The sequence below is a fragment of the Podarcis gaigeae genome (genome assembly GCF_964106915.1).
Source record: "Podarcis gaigeae genome assembly, chromosome: 5".
NCBI classification, from domain to species: Eukaryota; Metazoa; Chordata; class Lepidosauria; order Squamata; family Lacertidae; genus Podarcis; species Podarcis gaigeae.
The window spans coordinates 45,492,695-45,515,794 of NC_139681.1; the positions used below are offsets into that span (position 1 = coordinate 45,492,695).

Genomic DNA, 23,100 nt, shown 5'->3' on the forward strand with positions numbered 1-23,100 from the left:
GGTGGGTTTCTGCAAAACTCTATGGAGGGAGAAGGCTAAGGAAAAACTATTCTCCCTGGTATGCTAGCAAGCAGGATTTTAATTTCTGCAAGAGAAAGAATTAAACATATCCCGCCCCCTCATAGTCTTAAATAGAAAAGTTTTTGGGTTAATTGTAGTATGTGCCCTCTCTGTACTTTTAAAATGGCTTTTATCTTGCTTGGTTTTTTTTATATATCATATTCATATAGAAATGCTGCTCCAAATAAATGCACAGAGCAGTTACAGCTGTGTGGGATACTAATTGTTACTAGTAGTATATTTCCACTTCCAGAAGTGTTGTGTTATACTTTAATGTTTTGCAAGGTATTTGGACATCTCCTATTGTGAAATGCAGCCTTTATTTTAAATAATTGCCCTTTCCCACGAAAACATTGTCTTTCAGCATTGTATAATTGATGTCCCTGATAAGTGGAAAGATTTTTCCAGAAACATTTAATAGACTATCTGGGCTTACATTCAAAGAGTCCATATATACTGATTACATTATATATATTTGCTTTCAGAACTGAAAATGGTTAGGAAATGAATCAGTTGTGTACTTGCTGGAGTGCAATATCGCCAATGTCTGGAAGACTAGGCACTATTGTATTGTACTTCTCTTCACAGAATCAGCACAGGATAAATGTAACAAATCAGTTTGAATTAGAAAGACATCTAAAGAAGAACACAGTAGGGTGAAGTATTTTCTATTCTACCAGGATGTGTGTAACTAAGTAAGTACTTAGTAGATGAGCCAAACATTCTCCTGACTCCTATGCAAATTAGCATGTGAGAACATATGCTTATTATTATACAAAGAATTGGTTGTAAATATCATATAGCCATGGGGTTTAAATCCCTACCAGTAGCAACTTCAGAACAGTTACCGTATTTTTTGCTCTATAAGACTCACTTTTTCCCTCCTAAAAAGTAAGGGGAAATGTGTGTGCATCTTATGGAGTGAATGCAGGCTGTGCAGCTATCCCAGAAGCCAGAACAGCTAGAGGGATTGCTGCTTTCACTGCACAGCAATCCCTCTTGCTGTTCTGGCTTCTGGGATTCAGAATATTTTTTTTCTTGTTTTCCTCCTCCGAAAACTAGGTGCGTCTTATGGTCTGGTGTGTCTTATAGAGCAAAAAATACGGCACTTCCACTTGAGAAGCTTAAAATAATTGTGTGTGTGTGTGTGTGAGAGAGAGAGAGAGAGAGAGAGAGAGAGAGCGCCAAGTTCATTCCATGGTATCTCTAGGTAATGCTGTGACAAACTCTTTTCTAACACTCTGAATAGCTACTACCAGCAGTTTCCACAGATTACCATTTCTTCCGATTTAGTGTTTAAGAGTGGGTTTTCCAGGGGAAAGTGGCAGGCAAAGGCAAAACTGCATGGACCTGTGCCTAGGAAGGATGGGACAAGCAGCAAACGCCTCTCACCTCTGCTCTCTAGGCATGAGACAAGCAGAAGTGAGGACAAGCCCTTTGATAGGGACCACTGATCTCACTTGGCACAAGGCAGCCTCCCAGGTTCCTAAGTACTGTAATTCTTACATCATGATTTTGCCATGAACTCCCAGAAAATTCTCCCTGAATCCTCCTGATCAAGTCTAGTTACCAAGTGGTTAGCCAAGTACTTTCAGAGCAATCTGTTTTGCAGATGTCTTTTGCTTTTTTCCTCATGGCCTTATACTATTTTACACCGAATATTTTGTGCAGTGGAAATAGCTACAGAATAAATGGCATAATCTCACCTCCTAAAACTAAAATATATAAAAGATCCCCCCCCCCCCCCCGCCGAAGAATAGGAGGTGGTGCTGTGTAAACTTTGCAAGGTACAAAACTTGCAGGCAAGTTTTATAGCTATACTGATTCCTAATTACTTTAATTGAGCCAAGTTGGTAATATATTAAAGGTGTTTCCATAGTGTAATTCCCCATTGGGGTATATATATTTGAAAACCACTTTTCCAAGGTACAACTCACACATATAAGCTAGCCCATTTTTAATATCCAATTTGATCATCTGCCGATATAAAACCATACAGATTAATGTAACATGTGAACGGTGGCTTCATAGATATTATGAGTTGCACGTTATATGACTGTAATGGCTCTAAGAATGCTTCTGTGGCTGAGAATAAAATTAGCCAGGGGTACCTCAGCAGCGTCATGCAATTTACGCTTTCCTCATACAATTCCATCCATGGATGGAAGGGATTAACTGGAGCAGACAACAGGGACATAGGCAGGCGGCTGTATGTATTAACAAGTCCTCTTGTTATCCTACTCTCTGTGACTTTGAAACCATATGCCTGGATAACTTTCTCCCTTGCCTGCTTCTGTGGATAAACTGCAAATCTGCTTTCCTACATCTGCTGGACGAAGGTCTTACTACTCACACTGTGCTGCTTTTAAGACTCACTGGAATCTGCTTATTCTGGAGCACATTCAACAAACTTGGCACTGCTTTTCTACAGACTAGACTAACTTTCCTGGTGTGTGGTGATGCTAAATCCCAACTCAGTGGAATTGCCCAAATACTAAGAAGATTGAACGCATTGTGCTACAGACCCAAGGAAAGTCTGTGGGCTTTCACAGAATGTAAGTCATTGTTGAATTTTACTCAAATGTGTTATCCAATTTAAAACACACACACACACACAGAGAACGACATAAACCCAGAAGTGGAAGTTCTTAACTCCAATAGGTTTTTTTCTTCAAACATCACTGTACTATTTTGTATCTGTTACTCCTTTTCCATATCTGGTAGCAGATACGTACTTCCAAAAAGATATGTGCCTACTATTCAGATAGCTCTTGGTGACTCGGGAATTGATTCTAAAAAGCATGCAATTGAGAGATTGTTTTAGTAGTCGGGACTACATTGATCGCCCTCTCATTAGCTTCTTTCTTTGCCTCCCTCAAAACTAGTGTTTCCAGGATCCTCATTGTGCAGTAGACCTTATAATGCTTTCACATGTCACAAAAATCCTCAGCGTTTCCTAAAGTCTGTTAAGTGATGTGTGGTTTCAGTAAACCTGAATTGTGATGAGTTCGTTCCATAGCAGTTAAGCGTCTGTGCCATTTATTGTTGCACAGAAGAGAGAATTTAGCATAGACAGCTTCTCTGGCTGTAGGTCAGGAAAAGTAATGCATGAGTATGGATTTGAACTCTGGTCTCACATGTCTTAGTCCAGCACTCTTAACAACTATGCTATGCTGATGTCATTACCATGTGCTCTTCCTGGAGCACTTCTTGAGAATCTGCTGATTAAAATAATTCATTATTTCTTGAATTTGCATAGGAAGCTTCAGGTTGTATCAAATGGTGTCTCTATGCTCACGGGAAGGCTCTTCGCTGCATCAGAGCTTTCTGTTTGTGGAAGAGACGGGGAGGGGACGTTCAAAAATCCTCTTTTTCTCCTCCAGCCCCTTGCACAGTGTTTGTTTCAAAGGGTTCCTCGACCCTCTGGAGGTTTTAAGTACTTTCCTGCAGAGGGAAGAAGAAATAAGCAAAAATCCCGCCCCCTCTTTTCTGCTGATGGTTGAACCCTTTGCTGGACTGCAGGGAAATGACTGTGACTGGGCGCAACCGCCAATGAATTGCTTTCAATCAGTGAAATTCTATGCTTGGTTTCAGTTTCCACACTTTGCATCAGACACACAGATGTACAGCTTTGCCCATGGCGGCTGGGAACCTTGCAGCGGGAAACTGGTTTTGCTGCTTTGTGTGATTAAGGTTTGAGACCTTAAAACATTGTGTGAGCATTGACAACTTGCAAATTGTATCTGCTCTCACCAGGCTAGGCCTGCCTGAAGCAGCTTTGTTTTGGGGGCTGAAAAATGGCTTAATCAGGCTGAATCTCTCCCCCCCCCCACACACACCCTGTGTGTATGTGTGTGTGTATATATTTTTTTCCTCCACTGCTTCTCTCTTTTTTGTCCTTGAGAACAAAGTTCCAGTCACTTTAATCAGTCACATGAAATGGTCGTTGGAAAAAGTCTGAAATCCTTGTCATCTCTTTTTCACATCTCATGAAGATTGTAACTCCACTCTGCGGCAAGAGTGTTAAGTAATCATTGTGGGTTGTTCTCTGGCACAACCTCCCCGTCTTCACAGCAGATAGCATCTGGCTTGCAGTTTAAAGAGAACTATAATAAAGCTGCAAGGCCCTGCAGTTACTGTGCATGTTTTGTACCAGCTTGCTTTGAAATTAACATGCTTTGGTTTGTGTGGTTTCAGTAACGACAGCTGAAACACTGTACCTCCAGGGGCTACTTCTGTCTCATACTGCTGGCTTGTTCTTTTTCTGTGCTTTGCAAATAGAGCTGGTTTTGTGCAATGTACTAGTGAACTTTACGCAGGACAGCAATTATTTATTGGCAGCTATTGAAATAAAATGAGGCCTTGCCAGTTCATTAGGGCTGGCCCCACTCATATCTGAGAGATACAGTTGTTTCCTTGTTTGCTTTCTCTCCTAGGGGATAGCAGTCAGTTACTGGCTTCGTCCAACATTTGATTACCAGTCCTACACACTTTCAGATGTTGTGACCTATACACAGGGCTGCATGGGTGGGAGCAAGAGAGCAGCAAAGGTCCCTGTGCGCACAGAAAAAGTGCAGAATGTGGCGTACAGTTTCCTGAGGATCTCAGCTCTTGCTCTCTAGCCCATTCAGTTCTGCAAATGTGTTTGAAAATGTGTGACCCATGCCAGGCAAAATCTCAGAAGCCAGAAATGTGACTGAATAGGTGTTTCAGCAACCGGGAGTGAGGCGGCTTCAATGCCCTGTTCAGTTCTTGATCCTTCTCTAGATTAGCAAAAAAGAAGAAGAAAAATGCAAAACAAGAGAAATTATACCGACACAATAAATTTACATACTGTACAGGTAATAGGATCCAGGTTTACTTGGTGTGGAATTTTGCTTGCCTGAGGGCAGAATTTGTTTTTCCTCCCTGTTATGAATACACATAGAGCTACTCATACATATAAGGATGTTTGCAAATCTTAGGTTGTTTCCAGATGACCTCTTTGTTGAACATTCATCCTGATTTGTTTGCAGTGAGGTTACACAACATCAGGTCAAGTGATTGTTGTTCCATGATTTCCAGTGCATGTTCGTATCCTGTTCCTTATTGTAAAAACTCTGATTTTGGGGGGGGGGGGAGTGGGCTAGTTACGCAAAATCATCAAATCAACTTTGAAGTGTGGAACCTGTATGTGATTGAATCCCACCCAAAACAGTCTGTAAGTGTCCTTACTTACAGTACCCACTTATATCCATATTATGGTAACTCATCATGTGCTTCTTTAGCACTCCCTAACTCTCTAAAGCAGGAAAAAGGAGAGTCAAATTGCAATTCCAATTAGGTTCAAGTCTGTAAACCACAATACCCACAATTTCAGTTAGCATGAATTATGTTTAAATGACTACAGACATTGCACTCATCCCTAAAAATGACTATCAAGTTGCAACTAAAACCTGATGTCTTTTAAATCCTTGGGCTTAACCTTGGCATCTCCTACTTCACAACAAAGGAAGTATGTGGTGATATGTATACATACATGGCCACTAGCTGCTGGACTCATGTATTTGATGGATGGCATGATGTTGAACCTCAGTGGTGGGTTGGGGAGCAGATGGCAGGAAGAAAGCAAGTAAACAAATACTCCTCAGGCTTCCTTCTGATCCACAAAAGCAGGTCCATGTATAGAGCAGTAGTTTGTTGAAATAAAATGTAAAGGAGACAAACTATTATGCAGGGGGAAGGGGGAATTGTACAGGTGAGAACTCATTGACATGGCAATATTGGCAGGATCTTGTTTCCTTAGCATATAACCCAGTTCAGACTCCCTGCCAGACATATAGTATTCTGTTTGTATTTCACATATTTTATAACTACCCTCTGTGTATATTTTTTTTCCTTGAGCATTTCTGTCATATATTTTCCTGACACTTCATTCATCACTTGGAAGTTGAAGCCAGGGAAAAGAAATGCCAGTATAATATCTGCCTCCTTTCCCCTCCAGTGTGACTGTTGGTCTTGTCTTGGAGTTCTTTGGCTTTCCCCTCACTACTTGAGTATATACTGGCAAGGCTGGCTAATTACTGCCAGGAGAAATAAGACAGCCACATCTTTCAGCATCTTTTGGAGCTGGGCTCCAAAGCTCACAGTCGTGGTGCAAATTAGAGATCCAGCAGTTAGGACTATTAGATTTCTACACTGACATTAAGCATAGGGAGTCAATGCACCATTGTATTTCATTTCAGTGGTTGGGTTTCATAGAGTGCCATTAAGGTTTGATATCAAGCTGCTCTTTTACTGGCAAATTGTTTTATTGCAGTGGCTAAAAGGTGAAAATGACACAGGCCAACCTGCTTTCCTTTTCTCTTGTTAGAGGCTTTATAACTGTTATAAGAGTTGTAAATGCACATGAGCTGGAACAATGGAGCATTGTTCTTTGGGCTCAGCAACAGCATGTTGACAACGAGTTGCTTTTAGCTGATTAACTGTCCAGATTCTGAATAGAATATTTTGGTGCTCGTAAACACCACATCTCGAATCAGGTAACGTTTGAAGGCAGCTAATAAAAGCACTGTTTTTAACTCACACGTACATTGCCTCGCCTTGCATGAAATCAGCAGATGTCTTCATTGTGCATGATCTCTGCAAAACAACACTGGACACTGTTTATGCCAGTTTTCATTTAACACAGATTCTCCGTAAATAATCTGCAATGATTGAATTACTCATAAAACCACAGCATCCTTGTTTTGCCCTGAGTGTTTAAAGTTCTTAACACAAAACATCACTTTTAAATGTATCAGGTGCTTTGAAAACATTTACCTTATTCATTTTCATTCAAATTCCTGGTTTAGGGGTGGGAAAGTGTAACTTGGCAGAAGGTGACATGCAGCAAATGCATAAATTGAGCTCAGATCTTTAAAGGTCATACATTCTCTGGGCTACCATGTTCCATCGTAGTTTCCTTCTCCTGGCTAATGCTTTAAGGGAAAATAATGGTGAAGTCCTCTGTATGGACCCGTCTGTATGCATTATTTTTATCACTGCAGTTCACAGAGGTTGCTCTGAGTAACTTCTGCCAGGTCTCTGCTCAGAATTACACTGTTCATGCAAATGCAGACGTGGGCACTTCATCCTAGTGGAATGAACAAACCAAGCCTTAAAGGGGCAAGCAAACTACTTTGCATTTCTGCAGCTCAAAGTCACTTCACTGTTTTCCTTCTCGCAGACAGTAATTTTCAGCATTGTGAAGAAACAATTGTAGCACAGTGTGCTAAATGGCAGGTGATGACAGTTTGGTAGGTAAGACAGGTATTGTTGACAGCTTATAGCATTACACTCTCAACAGGAAAGCTGCCACAATATCCTAGTAGCAGTGGGAGGTTTTTCTTTGGGGGGGGGGGAGGCATTAGCACAAGACCTTTTCAGTTTTTTTTTCACTTTGGGCAATACAGTCTTGTTAACCTTTCTTCTACCATAGTTGCTTGGGATCTCAGAGAGAGACATTCTTTGGATTTCCCATGCTCAAAGTGAAAAAGAAAATCTCACAGATTTTTAATTTGCAGAAAAGGAAGGATTTTTATCAGTGAATTTTCATAGGTTTTATAACTTTCTCAGTGCGACCCTTAGGTGTAGCAGGGAAGCTGGTATTATAGGTATTTTTTTTAAACTAAGCCATAAGACTGGATAATAGAAGAAAAGCAAATAATACAGAACATAGATTTATGCATTGAAGAAGCATTATGGATAATCATGTTCCCTATTGGCACTGGACATTATAGGCCTAATCAGGACGCTATATTCCTTGTGAATAGTGAGTTTTCCACCTCTTGGCTGCATCCCTGGCTTAGTGGTGGAGCATCTTCTTTGCCTGCAGGGGGTCCCAAATTTGGGCCTCAGCATCTCTGGTTAAAAGGACCTGAGGTATCAGGGTGGGGAAAGGCCTCTGCCCAGCAGCTGTTGCCAGTTATGTTACTAGACTCAGTGTGGCATTCAAAAGAGTGCAGAACGTGATCACTGATACTGGATGCAAATCCACCAACACAAGACTTGATCCTCACCTCACCAGGTATGCCAGCCTGGAGCTGGTGCAATAAAAATTTAGCAGGGGGAAATATCTCCCCCTGCCCTGCTCAGTGTTAGTCAGCAAGACTTGGGATGTGGTGGTGAATCTGCTGCTCCTTTCATCCCCAATTCCATATAGGATAGCTCTGCTAGTCTTTTAAAAACCAAATACTTTGGTAGTTTTAAAACTTTGACCTGTAATCTATGACACGCTGTCGTACTGCTTCCCATATACATGTTTAGATGTAAAAACCAAGTAACTGGAAAATAGTTTTTAACAAACAAAAAACCCCCTAAAAATAATGGTTATATAATTGTAGATTCACATTTTTAATTTAATTAACCCACTATATGTCTGAATGCTGGCAAATGCCCACTTTCCGATGGTTCAGTATGACTGCTTCATCAATATGTAAATCAAATGTGAAATGAATTAGTTGCCCTTTTAATTGGTGTTTTAAAACAGGCATTTCTGCAACGTGTTTTTGACACAGTAATAGTGCACCAATGGTGGATTTATTCTGCTTTAGTTTGTTTTGCAATGCTACCACATTATTACTGTCCGGAAGGGCTCTTAGCATAACAAAAGTAGAATAAAAATAAGCCATATCATTTGCAGTATAAAAAGTTGTGATATTCCAGCAGGAAGATCTGTGATACAGACTGATTAGAAGGGAAGCAGTGTGACCACCCCAAAACTTTTGCAGGTGCCAGCAGTAGTGAAAGAAGGATCACATACGGCTGTCCTGATAACACAATGAGCACAAATCATAATGAATGTACAATAAAAGGGATGTCTAAAGGGTCCCTAAAACAAGCAGGTAGCAGTTAATGGTTGCCAAATAATTTGCAGCAGGGTGGTAGAAGTGCATAAATATGTAGGGTGTGATTAAGATAGGCCAGGAAACACTGAGCAAAACAATAAGAAGCATAACTTTTTTCTTCTTATTATTTTTAAATTCAGTGGTACCAGGAAGGCTGTACAATTGCACATCCGGGAAGCTGTCATTCTTCAAAAACTGAAAAGAAACATACATTTTAGTTGTTTGCTTTGGTATCACTGGTTCTAATGCAGCCCCAAATTACAAGTCTACCAATGTGAGAGTCCTGCTGGTTAATAAGTGCCATTCAAATTCCTGATAGCAGGATTCTTAAGAAAAATAAATGTAGATACTGTAACAAAGCTACTGTACATAAACTTAAAAAAAACCCGTTAAAATAACATTCCCAGCCTTTTCAAACTAATGACATCAAGGAGGTGCCAAGATAAGGCTTGCATTGGCATGTCGAGGCATGTTTGCAGAATATTAGTCCTGTGTGTGAAGATAAAAACCAAACACTTTTCTCAGGGTCAACATGTAGTGCTTATTCACAAGTGGTCAGCTGAGAATGAAAGCAACAGGGGAATGCAAGGAATGCCTTGCAATGCAAACAATCCAATGGAATTCACATCTCTATATATAGAGATTAATTATGATTGATGCTGTTTTAATACCTCTTTTTTCCTTTTGTTCCAAAAGACTTATCTTCATATGTCTTAAATCAAGGGTTGATTTCAACCTAATGGCAGATACTGGGCATCCTCACATGACTTTCTTCTCTCTTTCTAACCCATCCCCAACCAAATAATACATATTTCCCATTGCTCCACAAAATAGGCTGTTATGTTGTGCCCTGCCATGCTTCCCACTAGTGACAGCCAATGATGTGGAAGGGCAGTGAGAAAACGATGTAGGAAAGGGAAGAGACATCAAATTCGGGAGAACATGACATCAAATTACAGGACAAGTAAAGCTACACATTACCATGAAGAACATGGTGTCTGCCACAATATGTACTTTAACCCTAAGGACTACTTTGTATAGTCAATGGCTTTGCAAGGGCCCTGAAATTTCTCTCTCTCCATTTAAAAAACGCTACTCATTGTGATGTTGACCTGTTCCCCCAACTGATAGGGCAGCTGTTGGGGGGGGGTATGTATGCACCATTTTGTGGTCCTGTTTTCTTTCTTCTGATCTTTTAGATAAGGCAGAAAATTTGTGTTACGCCAGGCTCCCGTGGCAGCCATTTTGTGTTATGCCACAACCTACGGCATCCATTTTGTGGCATGCCATAACCCCATGGAAGCCTCTTTGTTTTCTGCCACATCCTCATGGCAGCCATTTTATGTTATGCCACACACCCTCTGCACTTTGTAAAAAAAATTCAAGTTGGCCCGAAAGACTGGCAACCCCTGATCTCGGTACTGGAGATGATTTCTTAGTCTTGTTGGGTTTTTTGTGGGGAGGAGGGAATGGGGAGGTGGGGAGAGTCAAACTATACCTTGTGCTTTTCAGGGAGCTCAGTTTTTATGAGCTCCACTGGATGTTCTTAATGCCATCTATGACACTTCCAGGTAATGCTGTTTTCCAGCCCTCAATGTCTCTCCAAATCACCCTCTCTTATTTGCATTAAACCTAGAATGCGCCACCTAGCAAGAATAAATAGCTACACCCACATATTGCTTTCTACAACAGTTAGATTGGCGCACGGGGAAGGGGAAAACAAAGCCGTATTCTCTAAGGGATCGTTATGCATGAGGTGGGAACACTTGCAATTAAAAAAACAAAAAAAAGCATGCCCTCTAACAGCAGAAATATGATAACAGGTGCACTTGTATGGCATTAAACCAGGGACTGACTCATTGCACAACAGTGAACCGGCAAAGCAAGCAAACTGCTTTCACAAGGCAGGGTGGTTCTCATTCAGAACATTTGAAAGGTCAACATTAGAGATATTAGTTTATGACTTGTGTGGTTTTGCATTCAAATATTGGGGGGGGGTCTGTTTTTTAAATCTCCCCCCTCTCTTTGATACCCAAGTAGAAGAACTGATATCATACTGGTCAGGAGCTGTAGTGTAAGTTTGTGGATATGGACCAATGCCAATACAAATATGAATATGTTAGAGTGCTAGCTACTAAACAGCGTTGCTAACCGTCAGATAACAGGCCTGGAGTTATCGCTGTCTTTTTTGCATTGCAGCACATTAAGCACAAGTGACTTGTCTTCACAGTTTGCCCCCACCCTCCCTTTTATCTGTGCCATGTTGGTCTCTACCCTTGCTGTAAAAAATGCTGCCAGCTTTGATCTCCCACCTGTTTCAACTGCCAGCTGCCTGGGTGTTTTCTCCCATGATGTTATTTAAGGGTGAACCCTTTAGTTACGTTGTGCAAAAGCTGGAGCCGTCTAGCTAATTAATTTGAAACAATCCCAGTGAAATAATTATTAGGAGGATTCCAAAATAGTGCATGTGAAAAGTGCAACCAGCTGTCTTAGTATTCAGAGGTACTGTGCAGCAAATTACAAAAATTTAAGCACCAAATGCAGAGGGATCTCTGCCTAAAGTTCAAGAGGTATGGAATTCTGCCCTAAAGCTCCCAAATTCTGAGTCCAGAAAGCCTGTATTGTGCTAAATAGTGGCAGATCCAGAAAAGGCAATGAGTGACTATACAGAGGTTCTGGAGTAAGCAAAATAGGCATATTGCACCATGGGAAAGACCAATGAAAAATAGTTGCACTATCATTGCTGCAAAACCCACCACTAGACCCTTCCCTCTCATTTCTTGACTTTTATGCATATTCTGTGAAATAATGAGAGCTAGAAACCTGTTCTCTTAAAAATATATAAAGAATGATTAAATCATGGTTTCTGAAGAAGGATTAGAAATCTTTCAGTTTCTGTGGACTTTTAAAAACTGGTTGTGATACAGCCTGATCAAGAAAAGGATGCAATTTGCTTTGGCTCACTGAGAATAGCTCTTTAGATCCCAGCCCATATGGCTGTATGCTAGTGCAGCTGTCAATCAAACAGAGCCTATGAGGCGTCGAGAGATAAACCTCCTTCTTTCCTAGAGAAAACATCTCTGGAAATATCTGAAAAGTGGATTTTTGTGCACACCCCTGTTAAAAAGGGGTCTCAGATGTCACTCCCAAATAGATAAGGCCTGTTAGAAATCGGATACTTGACACATACATAGTTGAAGATACTACCATGGCACAATGCCATTTTGTGAAAGTTTTTGTTTGATATCACACACCACTGCCCCAGTGTTAAGAGTGGATGGAAACAACAGCCCAGGTTGAGCTGTGCTGCTGTTGGATTTTCACAACCAGCTCTTTAAAGCTTACAGCAATAGCCGAAGGAGAATGAGCCAAGGGGGGAGCTCACCCACCGAGCTTTATCCAGGAGCACTTATCCAGCAATGTGGTTTCTTTTTAGAAAGGGGTTATCTGAGCAAAGCAGCTGCTAGATCAGCTTTCTGCACGGCCTCCTTCAGCACTGTACTGCGCGCCCTTCAAAGGATCGGTTACAATGGGAACCACTGTCTATCACTGCACTGCACCTGGTACCTATCCTCTTAGGGATGTTTCTCAGGGTAGTCTCTTCCTGAAGCTTCAAGCCTCCTTGGTGCCACCTCGAAAGAAGCAAAGCCTCCCTTGCCCTCTGTTGATATGCAACAATTACAATCAAACCCACAAGCTGTTGTAACTTGCGTCTCAGGTCTAGCCCTGAGCTTAGCAGCCCCAGGACCAGGCATGTACAATGCCATCCTCCTTGAGCTCTGGAAATTGGTACAAAAATAAACAAAAAGCAAACTCTCAATTGAATATTTTCCTTTTACCATCATGGTTTTGATGCACCAACCTGGGCCCCTAAGATATATTAGTTGCCCACCCACTCTAGATGTTCCTACTGGCAGGTCCAAGCAATTTTCACCTGAAGAAGCAGAACTGAGCTCTCTCTGGCCTCTAGCCATGGTGCCTATCTGTAGTGGTGTATTGTGGAAGAACAGCCGTAATCTGACTCAGTTGTTAGTTTTGGCCTGGCCTTGGGGAAGATGTATGTTTTGGAAAGGTGCATGTTTCTTGTGTAATAAGACTTCTATTCATTTTAAGAGAAGACAAAGCGAGGCTGCCTTGCAAGCCTTTGGAGTGGTTCTACAATGTAGAGCCAGACAAACAGGGCATTTGTTCTGCAACTGTGAAAGGCTGAAAAGATCCCTTTGAAGCAAAGGTGGTGTACACCTTTAATCCCAGAGCGCGGGGAACAGCGGTATTGACACAGTTGCCTCCAAGCGCAGAGGACTGAAAGGTGGAATTCAGAGAACTCAGCCACTTCATTTGCAGCACTGTTTGCAAACTGAATGCTCCTCAGTGGTTACCAGGTAACTAGAGACCAGAGAATTCTGCCAAACTCTGTGGCATCAAGATTAGCAGAGGCTTCTGTTCCTCTTAAAAGGCAGACATCTGCAGCAACATCATAATGCCCGCCTGACTAATGAATTGTCATGGGGCCATCTTTTCCCCAGCACTCCAGAAAACAAAGGGCTTGGTGCCTGTGAAAACTTGCTTTTGGAATTCGAAAGGTGGGCAATGAAGCTTACAAGCACTCCTTCGTTTGTAAAATGTCAAGTGATTCCAAAGCAGCTGAGCCTTCTTTCTTGGAAGTAGAATGATGGTGGCTCGAATTCAGAGAGAGATCTGTGACCACCTTCTTTACAATCACCCACTTGGGATTGGATTCAGTCTTTGCCTCCTAGAAATGTAATGCATATAGTGGGGTTTCAGGTGTTCTCGTTTGGTGTGTTTGGCCCCTTGCAAGTATAGTGTGTGCAGGTTCCCCACTTGAGACACATCCATGCCATTCAGAGGCTTCCCAGCCAACAGAGTAAAAAGAGCAATGCGGTTTCTGCAGCTTTTCACGCCATACCAAATATTTTTTCTGTCTGCTAGAGCTTCTTTCATGAATTCTCACAGGCATGCATCGATATAGTCATTTTATAGTATAACACTGAGGTTGTACCGGCAGATCCCAGTGCAGGAGTATCTCTGCTTGAGCAAATGTCTTAGCCACATTTCCAGAGAGCTGCATGTATGTACTGAAAACTGGCATGTGGAGTCCACAGGAACTTCTTGTATTTGGTGACTCCTTCATTCTGAATAAAATGGGCACAGACTCACATGGGGGGATGTTAGAAGAAATGTAGGAACCAGTGAAAAGGGAAACAATAGTAGCTTTTCATTTCCTTCAGTTCTCCAGCATCTGCATGAACCTTGCTAAGAATAACTAATCTCTACTAGTGTGCCTTTGGGAAAAGGACACATGGGCCATCCCAAAGGGGCTGACCAAGCAAGGTTTACTGTTGAATCGTTTCCCTGAGATTTCCTTTGGAAAAACATTTTTTCTTCTTCCAAGTGTAATTCTGTATAGTGGTTAAAAATAACTAGTGACATTTTCCAGGCAACTTGGAGATTGTAAAGCAGGCATCCCCAACCTGCGACCCTCTGGGTGTTTTGGCCTACAACCCCATGATCCCTAGCTAACAGGACCAGTGGTCAGGGATGATGGGAATTGTAGTCCTAAACATCTGGAGGGCCAAAGGTTGGGGATGCCTGTTGTAAAGATTAGCAAAGGCATAGGCAAACTTGGCTCTCCAGATGCTTTGGAACTACAACTCCCATCATCTCTAGCTAACATGACCAGTGGTCATGTATGATGGGAGCTGTAGTCCCAAAACATCTGGAGGGCCGAGTTTGCCTATGCCTGGATTAGCATGTCCAATTCATGATGATATCGTGGTGAAACCCGCCCAAGGAAGTTGATGAAGCTAGGCTGTTGTGGTGGTTAAAGTGTCAGACTAGGAGCAAGACCTGCCAGGTTCACAAAACCCTCTTGGTGGTGAAAGTCACTGGGTGCACTTAGGCTAGTCACTATCTTGGACCACTCAAGGTCAGCTTAGCCTACTTTACAGAATTGCTTCAAGGATAAGATGGGGTAGGGAAGAATCCTGTTTGCTGCCTGAGCATCTGTGAAGATGAAGGGGTTTGAAAGTGGAGCTGATGAAAGGTGACTTCTTCCTCCTGATAGTCTCGTAGATTTTGAGGACACACAGGGAGCAGAGAGGAAAAGAAAGTCCCACTGTATGAGTGGAAGTCCACACAGACAGTGTCGGATACAACCCACAGAATCTAACCCAATAAAAATATGCACTGCAGTACATCTTCACTGAAGCCTAGCAAACATGTAATCTTAACGAATGACAGAGAGATACTCAGTATGAGCCAGCATCCTTGTTTCCTAATTGCAGTGTTGTTTTGTTTCCCCCCTCTTTTTCAGAATTGTCAGACTTTTAACAGCCTTAGCTGCCTTAGCATCACAGCGGATGATTGCTATCAACAGAATCAGTTCTCACCTGGCATCGGCGGCACCAAGTCATGGACAACAGCATCCCTTTGCACCTTGGACGTCATGCCAGGCAGGACACCAGCCTGCACCCCTGTGCCAGAGCCACACTCAAACGCAGAAGAATGTAAATCTAGCAAAGAAGATTTCTCCTACGAGGAATCAGAGTTTTGTGCCACAGAAGACGAGAGCAGTAGGAAAGAAGAGGACAACTCCTCATGGAGGAACAGTGGGACAGGAGGGGATAACATCTTTCAGTTGGATGGCGAATTAGATATTGAGCAGATAGAAAACAACTGAGAAGACAAAGTGGGATGATCTGTCTGCATCAAACCTTTTAGGAGTGGTAAGATCACACAGGTTGTCAATGCAGGCAGGAAAGAAGTCCACATTTTTCTTCCCCACTGAAGGGTGGGAGAGGACATGAAGCTTTGCCAAAATTTCATCAGGTATCTTGTTAAACCTTGAAACTCTTTTAGAACTACTGTAGCCCGTGAGGTTTTGCAAACATACTTTAGAGAAAACCTCCAAATTATATCAGCACATTAAAAAACAAAAAGCTTTGTGGATGAATCAAAACTTGAAATTGTGGAATGTTAGAATAATAGCAACTAAAATGTTTTTTTCTAAGTGTCTGGAACAGGGCTTAAACAAAAAGTAAGGAAAGACTAGAAAGTCTGTTGCTTGGCTTCATTCACAAATAGGCAATGTCGATATCTAGACAGGCAGCTGGTTCATCCTGGTTCATGGGAATCCTGATCCACTTTGGCTTTTGGTAAAGAGTAGAATATTCATTTTTTTATTTTTGCTGTCGGACAATATTCATTGTAAACTGCACCTCAGATATCCTTATTAAAGGGAATGGGCAAGGTGGAGATTAGCATTGTTCTCTGAATTCATCTTCTGTTGGATTATCTTTCAGGTTGCATATCTGATAAGATTCTACAAGGTCTCACAAGCTTGACTTTCCAGTCCTTGCCGTAGAATCACAGTAGCCTTTTACAGTCTGCTTGCTCCATTTTTTATTCTGTAGTCATCAAGAACGCCATTCAAAGAGAGCACACACAGTTTGCCCTGATCCAGTACAGCAAGATCCGTAGCCATAAACAGGTTTCCAGCCAAGGCAGGCATATATGAGCATTTGGACACACATTCTCATCAGTGCTCATTTGGTCCATGTTGGACCGACTGGATGCATAACCTCATTTGGGCCCTTCTCCTTTGTACCTTGCAACTGCAGCTGGATTTCAGGCCATTGTCTTGAGGAGAGGAACATACAAAACATTTGTGCATCCAGAAATTTAAATAAATGCCAAAGCTAAATTGGCAGTGCTATATCCATAAGGCTAAACTGGTGTTTTGGTTCTATGGTATAAATGCACAAGGATCAGAAGAGTTAGTGAATAATGGAGGTTGCTGAGATTAGGGCTTGGCATCTTAAAATGATTATAAATTCTTTGATTATTATTTTCTGGAGTGCATAACATATAGTCTCTTAACTGCATTTTGTACAGCTTGTCACCACCAACAGAACTGATATTAATGGCATGCCACATTCATCTGCAGAAAGAATGGAAGGTAACAACTTGTTTTGCATGTACAGCATCACTTTGGAATTGTTTTCATCTCCTAGGACTAAAAAAAGGCAAAATAGCAATAATAATACATAACATTGTTGAGTTTTCTCTTGGTCTAGTTTTCCTTTTACAACATACACTGGATATGTCTCCAGTAGCAGAATTATAGGTTCAGCTGTCAAGCTAAACCATGGGTTGGCATAATGCAAGCAAGCCCTGGCCTTCATGCTCCCCTCCATCATGCCATTCTGCATTGCCTCTTTTGCAGCAAAACCAGTTTACTGTTACATCCAAACCACTAGACTATGGTTGCATCTGCCCTCCAAACTAGACCAATGATGATCAAACTGTAGTTTGCAGCTGCGATATGGTCACAGAATCATGGTTTGCAGGTTTGAATATAATGGCGCATTATGCTTTTGTCCATAAAAAGGGGAATGGAATCAGAGCAGGGGAGAAGAGGTGGGTGTGCAAGCCTGAGGCTTGGTAATACAGTGGATGCTCGGGTTGCGAACGTGATCCGTGCGGGAGTCACATTTGCAACCCGCAGTGCCGCTTCTGCGCACAAGTGCGTCGTGATTCGGCACTTCTGTGCATGTGCCGAAACCCGGAAGTAACCCGTTCCGTTACTTCTGGGTTTGGCGTGGTGTGCAACCCGAAATCACACAACCTGAAGCGTCAGTAACCCGAGGTGTGACTGTACATGTGAACTGAGCCATTCTGACATTTCAGCAAGGTCAGCAGCGATCGTAAAATTGATCATGTAAATGATGTCAAATAAGCAAGACAAGTGAAGAGTTCTAGATCGTATGAGTGGCCAGATTCAATCTGGAATCAATCACAGGACTTTAGTAAACAGATATAGGGAAGTTTCCCTGACATATTTTTTAGACATACAAGCAATACTTATACAGTGTGTCTTGGGGTTATTTTAGCTATGTGAGTTACATAGGACCTGTCTTTTGGATGACAATGCTGATACAAAATACAGTCTGAGATGCTGATGTTCAGGTAGCAGCACTCCAGAGTTACCTTCCACCTCTCTCATTGATAGTGGTAAACAATAAGCTTTACACTTTAGCAAGCATAACTCAGTTAAATAAGCTGTTCACTTATCTACAAAAAAAACAATGTTTTGTTTACCTATAGCAGGCAGAGGGGAGGGGACAATAGAGATGACATTTTTAATGACAATGACACCCTACTTTTTTTTACTGCACTTTTCTCTGCAGTGGTGCAGATGTTTATGGCATCCAACACCACAGTAGATTCCATCCAAGCTTTAGATTTACAAATGTCCAGTCGAACTGCACAAATTTCTGTTGTTGCTATGTTGATTTCTATTTCCTCCCTATCAGATGCTCACATAATGTGCAAGCCAAAAAAAAGATAATAAACTAATGATAGTAAAGTAGGGAGAGGATTGCTTTAATTCTGAACGTCCTGCATTATAGTTTGATGCCATTCAAGAACCTGGTGAACATACCTATGAGCCCTGTGCTTCCCAAGCTCTCAGTTTGTTGTGTGCATGCCAAGTTAACATGCACTGCTGGTTTCAGCAATTGACAGAACAGGTGCTCAGCACAGTGACAAGCCGATCTCCCCAGGTTTCGTTTGGAATGGACTTTCCAAAATGATCTAAATTTGGCTCAGATTCAAGCCTGAATTTTTACACTCAGGCCCATTAATATCTAGTGTCCTCTTAGTAATGCCATCAGGGGTGTGATAAAACTTGGAACTAGGCTCCCTTCTTCCATTTCCCTTTGCAAACCTTATTGTTGCCTATTTTCTCTGCCCCTTCCTCCTTGTGGTGGCTGTTGCCTTAATTACATGGCAGGAACAGGGAATTAAAGACTGGGAATCTGCAGTTCCCAGGACTTGTAGCAGTCAGGATGCTTCTGTGAGCATGCTCAGGTGTATCCTGGGTGGCCAAGGTGCCTAAAAATGGCAGCTCCCCAGCTTCTTGTAGTTTCCAATCTCCACAGTGCTGTTGTTGCCTAATGAATACAGCCACCCTTCTTGTCATTGCTTATTTCTACAGTAGAAGACAGGAGGTTGTGGTGGAAGGAAGGCTGGTGCTGGTGAGCTCAGACAGAAGCTGGAAGAGATTTGGGTTTCACTTGTAGGATGCTTGGTAATTTTGGACTGGGGAAGTTCACACCTTGAACTCTCTAGTTCAAAACTTCATCCATTTCACTATTGTGGATTGCTGAGACTGCCACCTCCTGATCAGAAGAAGGCTTGTTGGACATGTTGAAGGGGGATTTTTCCATAGACTCACCACACACTGAAAGGGGATTCTTTACCTTCTAAATTTCTCTACGCTACAAAACGATATTAAGGCACACCCAAGCTTTCTCTGCCTCAGGAGCTGAAAGCTTTTTAGTTTGACCATATGGGTATTGCTGCCCTCCATGAGAAAGCAAATGCCCATCTTTGGAGCTACCCCAGCATAGTAGAGAGGGAATAGGGTAGGGTGTTGTGCTGCGATGAGCAGCAGATGAGTTGGAGAGTATCACAGTATTGGTTTGAAATTGGTGAGATGTGAGATGACACATTGATCCCCTGCCATTTACCATTATGGGTTGCTTGCAGTTGATACTGAGGGCTGATCTCTTCCATCCATCTAACAGTTCAGATGGACACGTTCAGTATTATGTTTTTGCCCATAGTAAAATGAGCACCTAAGCATTTCACTAATAAAGCAAGATCACTGCTGGGTTCATGTTGAACAGAAAAGTGAAATCTCACTCATCTAAGCCTATGAATGCCAGTAGTCTGAGTTTAGTGGTTAAACGCTCAGGTCATCATGGGCAAAAGCATCCAGGCAAGCTAACCAGCTCATGTGAGTCAGTCCTCAGTAACCACCACAATCACAGCATTGTCTATAGGGTATACAGGGACAGTCTGAAAGCATACTGGATGTGCAGGAATGAACAAGTTTAAAAACAAGTGTTTGTTTAATCATGTCAAAAGGACAGAAGCAAAAAGTATTCAGTCAAAGTCGCATGCTTTGAATCGTAGTAGAATTGATGGGCTATCTGGATGTGTTCAAATGAGATCTGTTCCAAGGTACTAGAATAATCCATGAGTCCAATATGGTACAGTCATGTTGGAGCAGTATATTGTTTAAGGCGGCACAGAGATTCTGTGGTACATAGGGCTGTTGACCGTTTTATGCATGATGTAAGAGCCATATTGTCTTCATTGGCCCTTCTGAATCTCATCCTGCAAAGAAAGTGCTCTTTGTCTGCCTTTTCCCCAGTTACTTTTCTCTTTTCAAACTCACTGGGTTGTATCCAAGAAAGCTGTTCCACTTCCTGCAGAGTAGAGCTACCCCTGCCTCTCCTCCTCCTGTGAAGCCTCAAAATTGGGGTTTCCCCCCAACCCTCTGGAGCAGATTTGAATAAGGGGGAAGAAAGTTCTGTGCTAACAGATCAATTTCATCGGATAAAGCCAAGGTATGTGGCCCTGAATCATTGTAATGCAGCACTGCACCGTTTTGTCAAGATAGTTGTAGACACTGGGTTGGATCCGGACTAAGCTTACATTGGGGTAAGTCTTATTGAGCTCTGGGACTTACTTCTGAGTAGATATACATAGGATTGTGTAAATTGGCTGAAATTATGTCTCAGTGAAATCAATGGGACAGGATTATCATGAATTAAGTCCAAAGTATTTCAAAGGGGACTCAGTTCCACTCACTTAGTCTGCATCCAGCTCTCTCTCTTTCAATTTGTTTCATGCACCTGGTGTGACAAAACATACCCCAGCATGATTTGATCAGAGATCTCCCTAAATCTCAGTCTGTTATCATCGCCCAAGCACACTTTTCTTTAACTTAACCCTCTTATAGTTGAAGTAACTTGAAGTAACTGTTCCTCACTGTGACATCTAAACGTGGGCTCACCAGCACAGAGGACATCTTGTGTCACCGTATTACACTTCTTGAGACAGCATTATCAGTTCTTTTATGGCTAGCATGCATACGTCTTGGTTTATGACACTTCAATTTCACCTTTAGTGCTACAGGGATGACATTTCTGATTTTGGACTAAACTCGTAAGGGCTTTAAGAAACAAAAAAAGGGCTGCTACCTACAACAAGCTAAATAAATACACAGAGTAGGAAAGTGCCCCCAAAGGACCACTACCCAACTCTTCTAGCTGCAATGTAGCGTTTACATGGCAGCAAACTCTCTTTGCCTTAGTAAAGATGCTTCGCTGCATTATGGCCTTACAATGGGCATAGCAGCATAGACACAACATACTGTTTGACTGAGGTTAGGCCAAGGTGGCATTTCATTGGATGGTATTGGTTTTGGTTTTGTATGATTTATGTACTGAAACTGAGTTTTTAAAAGCCTTACTTTTTAAAAATAGAAATAAAACTTTGTGGATTTATGAATGTGTGTGCGCGCATGTGTGTGTGTATGTACAGACACACATACACACAAAGGTAAATATCTGAAATCTAGTATGTGTCTCGTGATCAGGGACATCCTCTTGACTGTGTTACTTTTCATAAAACCAGAAGCTCAGCTGGATCACCAGTTGTCCACATAAGCTGAAAAGTCACTGGTTGCCTCTGCTAGGTATTCCCAGGCTCCTGCTGGGTTTGTTCAATACTACACAGGTCACTTGGGTCAGCTGTCACAGCATATTCCTGCCAGGTGGATTCAAGAATCTGTTGCTGATGTTCTCTGTACTTTTATTTGTTAAGTACTAAAGTGAGATCAGCAGGGAAATAGGCAATGGCTTGTATATAACACAGATTGAGCAATCTGGACTTGGATATTTCATGACAGCAGCAATAAATGTTAAGAGTTTCCCTTTTTTTAAAAAACAAACAAACAGTATTTCAGATGCAACATTTTTAGAGGATTTTATTCAATGAATTAGCACTGGTGAACCTGATTCCTTTGTATCTATTGCCATCACCCTTTGGGAAAGGGTTTCATGAAATCTTAAGATCACACAATGAAGATTGAATGAACAAAGGCAGAAAGGACATATTTCTGGATTTGATTGTAATTTTTCACAAGGTAGCCTAGCCTCTTGGCCAATAACATTGTGTTTCAAGTGCATTTTTAGATAGTTCTTACGGAACAGGACAAGATGAATTTTTTAGGGTTGTAGCAGTGTTTTCCAGCATTTGTTTTTAATGTTTAAGAATCAAAAGATGATGATGGCCAAAAAGCCTTTGGAAAACCATGAACTCTTGATAGTGCGTGTGTGTACGTGTGTCTTTCTTTCTGTCCATGGTAATTGCACAGATGCAAACATATTGACATGTATACGAAGTCAGCTCTGTAGTTGGTGTTACGTTTGTTCAAAATCTATTACTGAAGACTGTTCCTTGACCTGAAAATTAAGAAAGACTGCTGATTTGTACTCTCTCAAATGACTTTATTGCACTATAGAGCAGCTCAGTCTCAGGAATTTACTTGTTACTTTGACTATGTAAATAAAGCTTTCTGATTCTGTACCCAGCGACCCAGCGCTGCTCTTTGCTTGTGCCTTGTCACAAATTCCTTGACTTCTCTAATTCCTTGACTTCTCTCTGGCTTAGTTCTCTCAAACAAGTCAGGTGTCAAAGTTGTGTTCAAGATGTACTGCTTCAGTTGTTAGTTTTGGGTGTGTTCGGCACGTAACTGAATGCTTTTCTATGTGGAAACCATCTCTGCATGTAGAAAACTAGCTGTCAGGGGGAATTCTTGACTAGAACCCTTTCTCTCGTTCCCTGACCCCATTGTTTTCAACGAGTGAAGTATGGTTCTAAGAGAATTGCACCTTATGATCTATACCTGAAGTTCAATTCTCAGCTTAAGGTCATCAGGTGATGGATATGCAGGTATGAATTAACCTTTGAACTCTTCCATCATGAGGGAAATCTGTATACAAATAAGAGAGGTGTTGAGTTCAGTGGATTCTCCAAGCCCCGCAATGCATTAGTCCATGGTTATTCTGCCTGTGCAAGCCATTCTTTCCATGTTGAAAGACAGAAGGTCATTGGAGTCCTCAAACAGCATAGAAACGTTTTAAAAACAAAACAGTTCTTAGTCCAGCCCCCAAAACAGTTATTTGCGAAAATAATTCAATGTCGTTAAAAAGCTAGACCAGCCCACCAAAATGAAAAATCTCACCTCACTCTCACAGATGCCGGCTTGGTTTCACTTTTTTAAAAATAAATCAGC

At 41.7% G+C, this 23,100-nt stretch overlaps 1 protein-coding gene and 1 long non-coding RNA gene across 17 annotated transcripts in view; one reads left to right on the forward strand and one right to left on the reverse strand.

Moving 5' to 3' along the window:
• Positions 1-22,391, forward strand: part of FAM53B (family with sequence similarity 53 member B) — a 121,703-nt gene extending 99,312 nt beyond the window's left edge. For 10 of the 16 annotated variants that reach the window (XM_083741440.1, XM_083741446.1, XM_083741442.1 and 7 more), the window contains exon 6: positions 15,262-22,391. In XM_083741440.1, the coding sequence (XP_083597566.1) occupies positions 15,262-15,627 (366 nt within the window). In that variant the 3' untranslated portion in view covers positions 15,628-22,391. The remainder of the gene's footprint in view (positions 1-15,261) is intronic. The other 6 variants (XR_014564937.1, XR_014564938.1, XR_014564939.1 and 3 more) reach the window with 1 other exon arrangement.
• LOC310845826 lies at positions 8,601-11,577 on the reverse strand. The gene is made up of 2 exons (XR_014564981.1): positions 10,040-11,577; positions 8,601-9,122 (listed from the first exon to the last, which is right to left on the reverse strand). It is a non-coding gene; the product is annotated as an uncharacterized lncRNA (long non-coding RNA).
• Positions 22,392-23,100: the final 709 nt, after the last annotated feature.